This window comes from Glycine soja, chromosome 17 (assembly GCF_004193775.1).
Source record: "Glycine soja cultivar W05 chromosome 17, ASM419377v2, whole genome shotgun sequence".
NCBI classification, from domain to species: Eukaryota; Viridiplantae; Streptophyta; class Magnoliopsida; order Fabales; family Fabaceae; genus Glycine; species Glycine soja.
This window is the reverse complement of record NC_041018.1, coordinates 36,991,559-36,999,867: the sequence shown is the minus strand read 5'-3', so window position 1 is coordinate 36,999,867 and position 8,309 is coordinate 36,991,559. Positions and strand designations below refer to the sequence as shown.

General features: G+C 34.3%; 1 protein-coding gene across 2 annotated transcripts; it reads right to left on the bottom strand.

The window, feature by feature from the left end:
- Positions 1-4,415: 4,415 nt before the first annotated feature.
- On the bottom strand, positions 4,416-7,834 carry LOC114394121 (U-box domain-containing protein 7-like). Of its 2 annotated transcripts, XR_003662645.1 has the most exons (3): positions 7,109-7,834; positions 5,423-6,394; positions 4,416-4,653 (listed from the first exon to the last, which is right to left on the bottom strand). XR_003662645.1 is itself a non-coding variant. In XM_028355699.1 (2 exons), exons 1-2 carry the CDS (start codon positions 7,696-7,698, stop codon positions 5,473-5,475), a joined length of 1,512 nt encoding a protein of 503 aa, XP_028211500.1. In that variant the 5' UTR covers positions 7,699-7,834; the 3' UTR covers positions 5,271-5,472. The 2 variants fall into 2 exon arrangements, 1 of the variants encoding a protein (XP_028211500.1); XM_028355699.1 differs by lacking the exon at positions 4,416-4,653 and having other exon boundaries at positions 5,271-6,394.
- Positions 7,835-8,309: the final 475 nt, after the last annotated feature.

Below are 8,309 nucleotides of genomic sequence, written 5' to 3'. Positions count from 1 at the left end.
AGAGAGAGAGAGAGAGAGAGAGAGAGAGAGAGAGAGAGAGAGAGAGAGAGTAAATAAAATGTCAACAATATTGATTTTTAAAAACCAATGTTGATTGAGCACACACAACATCAATTTTTTAAAAATCAATGTAGAAATGAGAATTTTAACATCAATTTTTTAAAAAACCTATCTCAAATGAGTATTGACAACATCAATTTTTTGAAAATTAATGTTAAGATTCTCATTTCAACTTCAGTTTAAAAAAAATTATGTTAACAATGATATGTTATTTATAAAAATACCATCACACATTTTGTAACATTAATTTTTGTCAAAATCAATATTAATTTAATGATGTTAAATTCTATTTTTATAGTAGTGAGGGCTGATTGTCAGGTGAGGAAAATTGTGCTTTTATGGTCAATTAGGTCGATTTTCTCATTCCCTTCTTCCTTGCGAATCTAGACATCAGATTTTGTTTAGCATTGTGTCTATGACTATTATTATTATCATTGAAGTGTTGGCCTTACATGAAATACCAATATTAATAAATAGGAAGAAATAGAATCTTATGTTTTTCAATGGTCAAATCTTGGTTGGGCTAAAAAGGAAATATGTCGGATATATTTATTGCACACACCAAACTTTTCGGGTTACTTAATGTTTGTACACACGCGTTGGTTTCATTTAGCATAGATACACATCTATGCATGGTTAATTTCAAAATCTTTGAGATCATGGCTTCCACTTACTTCTTTTACAACATGTATTTTGTGTTTAGCAACAAGACAGGCACATCAAACGGCTCCTACAATGATTGGATCCGACATGGATTTTAACTTCCACTACTCCTTTTTAATTACAAAAATTTTGCCCCTCGATTCACTGTAACGAATATACTAGTTAATGCGTATTTTTTGGACTATAGGAAATCTGGGTCCAATAATTTCCTAGCTTTGTGTCCCTCCCTGGTCCCTGAAATGCGGGTTAATAATTGTAATGGTTTGTGGTCTCCAATTTGCTAGTAATGTAGAAATGAGTCATCGAGTACGACCTTATGTTTCTATATATGCTTAATAGAGCATGTAGCAAAGACATATAGGTGGAGTCATTAAACTTGTTTGATATACAAGTTTATTTTAATAATTTTAATTTATTTTTATAAATTAATTTAATTGATTTATGAAAATAAGTTAGTTTACAAGGCTATTAGTTTTTATCTCATTTTTATTTCTACTAATTTGTTTAAAATGTCTTTATACATCTTTTTTAATTTAGAAATCAAATAATTAAATATGTATTTTTAATACAATCTTATAACTTGTAATTTACAGTAGCTTATAACCTGAAGTATGCATAACTTTAACTAACTATTAAGTTAGTTTTTTAAAATAGTAACAAGTTGGTTTGAGCTCAATTTTTGTAGACACCATCTCTTGGGATTATGTTTTTGGATGAAAAAAATGTGATTGAAGACTCCATTAAAGATAAAGGATGAGTTCAAAGATAAAACAACTAAAGTATAGACTTTAGGCCCACCAATAAAAATATGTTTTCTTTTAGTATTTTATTTAACAAAATATCACATTTATTAGAAAAAAATATTACATATGTCGACAAAAAATATCAATATATAATTTTCTCATTTAAAGTAAAACATTTTTCTTAAAATTTATTTTTGGTCTCACTTATTTTTTAATTGAACCCAATGAAGTTTTTCTATAAAAATTATTCATCAATAAAATTGATGAATTCTTCACATTAATGCACTTGATAATCCAAAAAACAGAAACTAGTTTAATTTCTTTTATGAAAAAATACTAGTTTATAGATAATCAAAATAATAGCTCAAACTATTAGAGTCTCTTATCGAACATACTCAATTATATAGATTGTGTGTCTTGCTAGCTGTAATAAATCAATAGCTGCTATATACACAGGTTTGAGGAGTTGATGTGTAGGGAAGTGATGTCTAACAAGATTTTTTTTTCAAACATTCTCTTATATTGACTATGTAACTTTCACGATATAAATGTAGAACTTCAAGGTAGTGAACTAGTAGTGATGATGCCTCGTGCGTTTGTGTAAAATGTAACATGACTGAAGGGTAGGTCAGTAATTCTAGGTCTCTTTCTTGGGGTAGTCTCTCTAAATTGACAAAGGAAAGTTATGCCACACATTTGATGCAGGGTCTAAATAGCTGCAACACTTATCTACCCCTTTCTATTAAAGGTGTGCGCTTTATTTTGCCTTTGCAGATTTTTATTTATTTTTTAACTCGACAAGAAAATTTTAATTGCCCACTCTACGGTAAGATACTCAAATCACTTTTTTTTAATTAACACCTCTATTATCTTTACCTTGATTCTCTTCTTTTGCTTCTTTCTGTTGATGTTTTATTCAACATTTGTATGTGTAAAGAGCAATCATATGCATCTAATAAATTTTCACTTCACAAAAAGAGGAAAAAGAGTTATCATGTGCGACTATGAAGACCTCTGATATCACACACTAATATTTTCCCTTGAAGTCAGAGAAAGTTGGGACCATTAGGCATTAGCAAAATAAATTGATCCATATACTCCTGCATCAAGTAATTATTTAGCTTTAGGTCGGTAATATAATAGCATTAATTGGGACAGCTCTTGAAAGCAAATAGAGAACTTAATATGCTAAACCAGGCTAGTGTGCAGGCTGCATATGCATCTAATTTTTAATTTGGCTAGTGCGGTTGTTGGAAGCCCTAAGTTCCTACTAATGGATTGACAGGAACTCATAATAATGAAATGGCCGGTCGCATGTGTGATTGAATTGGATTTTGTAATTTTAATTTGGTTTCTTTTTGTCTTTCTAAATTTGATTTTGTGAAGAAAATTTGATTTTTTTTATAATAATGTTAGTAGATATGGGTATTGGGTATGTTAATATTATTAAAGTAATAATACAATTTTAAATTTGACAATAATCAATTTACATACAATTAGATTTTACATCATCGCAAAAAGTAACTAAGCACTAGCTTTTGCTTTTATTTAGGTACTAAAATTATGATTTACATGCAAAATCAATTTTACTTCAAAATGATCACACGCGCTGATGACACAATTTTTTAACCAGATTGACACACTCAAACATGATTCTACAGGTTCCCAATGTTTTTTGGCATGCCACAAACTCCACTGCCATAATAACTTCTCAAAATTAACCAGAAAAAATTGAAGCCACTAGTGTTGCCTATCCCACTAGTCAGGTTTCTTTGTGCTCCAAATAAAAGATCTATAGATTATAAGTAGCCCAACAAAATGCTGAAGTATTGGCTGGCTGAACTGACTTAGTAGTAGTAAAATAGCAAGGCAAAGCCATCTACCTGCTAGTGGCCATGAATGATCAATTATAGAAGAGGATTTGTTCTTCCAACCATTAATTCCTCATTTATCTAATTCACTTTGCATCAACCACCACTATTTGACATTCAATATTTTATGACGCTCGGTACAAAATTAGTTATCATAAGTCATAGCCCACAAGGAATAGTTTAAACTCAATTCTTATAGATTCTCTATGATGTAAGGACTAAGGAGTTGAACAACATTTACAAGAAAGAACTACATGGTAGTTGGTATCCCTAGTGAAAAGTAAAACTAGTCTCACAACTTGAGAGACAACCTCATACGAGCAAAAGCCTAAATCAAATATAAAACCAACATGTCATCAACTCTACGCTACTATTTTAACTTTCTGGAACCTCAATTCATAATCATTTTCAAGATTCGTGATACTGTATGCTAAGGTTATAGCATAGGGAATCAATGTTGGTCATGTCCATGTTGTTTGGATCTTAAACATGTAACGTTTACACAATACACTAACCCATAAAGCCAAATTGGGGATATACAAAGTACTGTGCTTTTAAGTGCATACGCTTATATCAGTGAGCATGATATTTGTCAACAAGGTACATTGCTCAGTTTGACAACGAAAATTACCTTTGTCATTTTGTGGACTTTTGAGTGAAGCTAGAGCGAGTGTCATTATTATTATTCCAAGCAAATGCATGGAGCTTCTCGAAACTTGACCTCTCATTTTGTTATTATAATTGACAAATAATTTGGGTTGAAATCTTAAATGGGGTATTTGTACTCATGATCTGTTGAAATGAAAACTAAGTTCAATATAGTAAGTACAATTAATTTATATGAACATATACCATCATTTTGTGCGAATTAGTCCACACATCATTGTCTGTGCTCCAAATTCTCAATTTCCTTGCTGTCTTAAGAATGAAAAATAGTGTGGCTCAAACCAATAGCTGATCACCGTTTCGAACCGTGTCATCCACAACAGGTAAATTAGGGAACATTGGGTACCAGGCAAAATGGAGAAAATAAATGAAAATTCTACACTCAATGGGCACATGATGGAAGCACGAAAAATTAATTAAAGACCAAAACTACATTGACATTAAAATATTTACACTAAAAGTCAACAAAATTAAAGCCACCAGGGGAAGAAGATAACATTACAAATTTACTGTACCCCACAACACAAGGGACATCAATGTAACATTTCACATAATGGGAACAAAATGCCCCTTGATACTTATTTGCAGCATACAGCTCAGCTCTTCATCCCAACCAGATCTAAATTCTTCCATGCCATTTGGATCTGCGGCTGGTTGAAAGAGAAACAATTCATTAAAACTAGTTCATGTGGGCATTAAAACAAACATGGTGGAAAATTAATGAATTCTTTAATTCAAAAACAATTAAGGGGTTAACAGCTAAGAATAATAATACTTCAAATGAATAACAAATAACAAACTATATTCGACTCATAATCCAAAGATTCCCAAAATACCCAAACACACGGAATTGACAAAGCTACAGGATAAAGATTCTCAAATAGAGAACTGCAGTGAATAGTCCCTTTTGGTTTATATAAAATATGAAAATGATGGACACTGTTTCCCACTTATCCAATTAGATTAATTTATGTAGAACATGTAGTAGGGCCTAATAGGGAGACAAAAGTGTACTATGGTTTGAAAATGACTCCTTGAAGGTAGGGACACTTGTAACGATGGCTTGACAGAAGCAACCCTATGGTTAGCCAATTTTGCAGATCATACCCCTTACTGAGAGGCACTACAACACAATGTTCATACAAATCATACAGAACCTTTACAGTTGTCCATTTCTATAGTTAGGAAGGTCTCATTTTCAGTTTAGAAACAGTGAGGTTACTCCTGGCAAAGAAGCAAAATCTGCTCTAAAGAACATACTCAAACAAACCAAAAAGGATGCAACTTTAAGAAACTTAAAATATAATTTTATAATTATCTATCATGATTTTGACAAGCAGTGGCTACTTTGGCAGATCTAGCAAATAACTACAACCCTAAAAGCTAAATATTCAACAAAACTATGATTTGAAGACTAACTTCCATGGTTTATTCTCTTCAACCTTGACTCTCTTCCTAGCTGCAATTCTTCAAAATGGCAGGCTCTTTGAAGTAGAACTCAAAGTGAGTGACTTAAAATGATCTGATGGCACGATATCATGAGGCAAATTGGCCCTCTTTACGATTTTCCTCATGTTGTTCTGCAAGCTCTGCTGGACTAATTGCTTCACTGCTTTCTTCTCCTCGCTCATCATCTCTTCGTCCTCCTCAAAACACTCTCTTCCTCCTCCTCCGTCCGGCTTCCCCGACAAAGAGCCACAGATAGGGGCAGAGACAGCTGCACCCAATCCATAGCTCCCAGAGACCTGCTTCCCTTTGTCCACCCTCAGAATCTCCAATATCCTTGATGCCCTTTTCTGAGCCAATGTGGAACCCAAAAGGGACAACTCAAGCAGTGATGACGCAATCCCTGCCTCAATCATGGCCTGCTTGTCACCATAGGACTTGTGTGCCATAACCATCAAAATGTACGACGCCTTCTCCTGGCATTCCGGAGAATCCGTCCAATTCAACACATCCACCAAGATTGGGATCGAATCCGGCACAGCGCTGATCGCCTTTCTACCCTCGCGGGTCGACACTATATTGCTGAGAGTTGCAAGGGTTCTTTCAGTTACCTCCATGTCCCCTATTGAGTTCACCAGAAACACTACCAAATCAGTCTCCAAAATGAATGCAACATTCCCTGGGAAGATTGAAAGATTGTACAATGCTCGGAGAGCATCTTGTTTGGCTTGGGGACTACTCTCATCATCTAAACTCTGAAGGGTTCTAACTAAGAAATAAATTGAAGCCGAAGACCCAATTATGGGCTTATTCGAATCCAAAGCACTTAATCCAAGGAAATTTGCAACAATTGCTTCAGAAACCGAAGAATCTAGACCATCTGGAGATTCAATCAACTTGAGCATCTTCTCAACAGACCCAACTTTCACAATAGCTGCTTTGTTCCTGCAAAAACACACCCAAAAAATTAATATTAAATCAAATTTTTGTTGTTAATCACATAGAAAGGCAACAACATCATTTATAGTACTGAAAAGCGAAAACTACCCAGAAAACATGTACTTATACATATAAAAATACACACAAGACATTAAAAAAATACGACAAAAAAATATCAAAATTTTAATGTTAATCAAAGAGAGTTACAACAAACAATGAAAGACAACATCATGGGTAGTACTGAAATCTAACCAAAAAACATTTATCTAAATTATTTTAAAAAAAAATCAAGAAATAAAATTAAAAAAATCAGAGAGTTACAGTCAAGGATATTCAACTAATTCAAAAAACAATGAAAGGCAACACCAAGTGTAGTACAGGAAATTAACCAGAAAACAGTTTATATCACATAAAAAAAATATCGATGCATGCAAACTGGAAATGCAAAACAGAAAATCAAAAACTACCAAAATGAACCCGTCGTTTTAACAATTAAAGAAATTACGAGCAAAAACGACATTAAAAAAAAAAACCGATCAAAGGCGAAGCGACGTATCAATCATTAATGAATAACCTAACCAAAAAAAAAAAGAAAGAAAGAAACAATGTTAATAGAAAATGACAACACATAATAATTCATCCAAAAAACAAATAAATAAAATAAAACGTTAACAGAAAAAAAAAATTGAGGAAGAGAAGTGAAGGAAAAAAAAAACCGACGCGTCGTTTCCAATGCCGAGGTTGAGCAGCGCGTAGAGCGAAGAGACGAGCGAATTGACGTCGTTTTGTTCGGTTTCATCGAGCATTGCGACGAGAGGAGGAATGGCACCTAACATAGCGAGCGTTCCTCTTACTTCCAACTCCTCCTTCGCCAGCAACCTCACTTTCGCCGCAGCTTCACTTTTTTTATTCTTCGTCGAATCTTCTTCGTGCTGCTGAAGCTCCTTCACGAGGCGCTTCAAGTCTTCCAGCTTCTCTTCTTTCTTCTTCGTTTCCACGTCGGTTTCGGCTTCCGCAATGCTCAGCAGATCCGAGAGCTTCTCCGACTTCGCATTGTTCTTCATCGACGTCGTCTTATGATGTTGTTGTTTTTGTTGGAGGTGTTGTTTCTCGTCGGAGATGTTGGATCTCGCGGCGTAGCGGGAGCTGGCGCCGCAGCTGACGGCGTCGAAGATGATGCGGCGGAAGGAGGCGGCATTCCATAGGCGGAAGGTGTGGCCGGCGACGGAGGCGGACTTGGAACGGTGGCTGTGGTGGTGGTGGCGGCCGAGGACGACGTTTTCGACGTTGTTGCGGTGGTAGTTTGCCATCCTCCGGCGACCTACATTGCATAGAGAGAGAGAGAGTGCTGTTTTTTTGTTTTTGTTAGGAGATTGGGAACTGGGAACTGCGAAGAGGTAGAAGAGAGAGAAGGAACCGTTGAGTCCACGTTTTTGCCTTCTTTTAGGTACTTACTATTTATATAGGTGCGACGACCGAGTGTGTGAGAGGGTGTGACTGACTGGGAGCAATCAGCATGCTTCTCACGCACACTGTGACGCTACTACGAGTAAGTACTAAACACGGTAACTTTTGTAAAAATGGATTAAGATTAGATTAGCTGAAAGTTATAAATTAAAAAATTAATTTTTTAAATCATAGATGTTTGGTAGAAGCAGATGTTAAAAAGTAACGGAAAAAATGCAAAATGACCGAAAACTAATAAAATCTCATTGAAAAAGGATAAATAAAAATTTTGATAAATATATTAAGGATAAAAAGGAAAAAAAATATAAATAGCTAAAATGTAACAATTTAAAAATATTATTTTAAGTAGTATTTTAAAAAATATTACTTTAAGTAACGCTTCAAAAATTGTTAAAATTTATTGAGAAATTACTAAAAAAAATTATTTAGTGAACAATTAAATAAGTTTTTCAAT

Coding starts and splice junctions, on each gene's coding strand:
- LOC114394121 (XM_028355699.1), bottom strand. CDS start 7,698: ATGGCAAACTACCACCGCAACAACGTCGAAAACGTCGTCCTCGGCCGC. Junction 6,395..7,108: donor CTCGGCATTGGAAACGACGC/GTCGGTTTTTTT, acceptor GTGTTTTTGCAG/GAACAAAGCAGCTATTGTGA.